Source organism: Eimeria mitis, genomic scaffold (genome assembly GCF_000499745.2).
Source record: "Eimeria mitis Houghton genomic scaffold, Emh_scaff1199, whole genome shotgun sequence".
NCBI classification, from domain to species: domain Eukaryota; phylum Apicomplexa; class Conoidasida; order Eucoccidiorida; family Eimeriidae; genus Eimeria; species Eimeria mitis.
Genome location: NW_013568163.1, coordinates 10,006 through 10,746, shown reverse-complemented (window position 1 = coordinate 10,746; position 741 = coordinate 10,006). Strand labels below are relative to the sequence as shown.

The following is a 741-nucleotide window of genomic DNA, read 5'->3' as shown; positions in this document are numbered from 1 at the left end:
CAGCAGGAAGACTTGCCGCAGCAGCAGCAGCAGCAGCAGGAAGACTTGCCGCAGCAGCAGCAGCAGCAGCGCGAGCTGCCGCAGCAGCAGCAGCAGCAGGAGCAGGAAGACTTGCCGCAGCAGCAGGAGCAGGAAGACTTGCTGCCGCCGCAGCAGCAGCAGCAGCGCGAGCTGCCGCAGCAGCAGCAGCAGCAGGAGCAGGAAGACTTGCTGCCGCAGCAGCAGCAGCAGGAAGACTTGCCGCAGCAGCAACAGCAGGACCTGCAGCAGCTGCAGCAGCAGGAAGAGCTGCAACAGCAACAGCAGCAGCAGGAAGACTTGCCGCAGCAGCAACAGCAGCAGCAGGAAGACTTGCCGCAGCAGCTGCAGCAGCAGCACGAGCTGCCGCAGCAGCAGCAGCAGCAGCAGGAAGACTTGCCGCAGCAGCAGGAGCAGGAAGACTTGCCGCAGCAGCAGCAGCAGCAGCGCGAGCTGCCGCAGCAGCTGCGGCAGCTGCTGCACTTGACCGAGGCACCGCAGCAGCTGCTGCAGGTGTTGGATATGATAGAGCCGGTTATACCGAAGCCGCTGCTGCTGCAGCAGCAGCGCATGCAGCAGCAACCGCGGCAGCAGCAACGACGGCAGCTGCAGCAGCTGCTGCAGATGCCGCAGCCGAGGCAACTGCAGCAGCTGTATGTGCTGCTGCAGCGAGATGTGGCGCAGCAAGAAGAGCAGCGGGAAGAGGACAGGACTCTGTCGCTG

The 741-nt window shown here is 64.5% G+C and overlaps 1 protein-coding gene across 1 annotated transcript in view; it reads left to right on the top strand.

The window, feature by feature from the left end:
- Window positions 1-741, top strand: part of EMH_0031710 (uncharacterized protein) — a gene marked incomplete at both ends in the record, with an annotated part of 1,974 nt that overhangs the window by 963 nt on the left and 270 nt on the right. Inside the window, one exon of the mRNA XM_013494544.1 lies at window positions 3-741. Coding sequence (XP_013349998.1) covers window positions 3-741 — 739 coding nt within the window. The remainder of the gene's footprint in view (window positions 1-2) is intronic.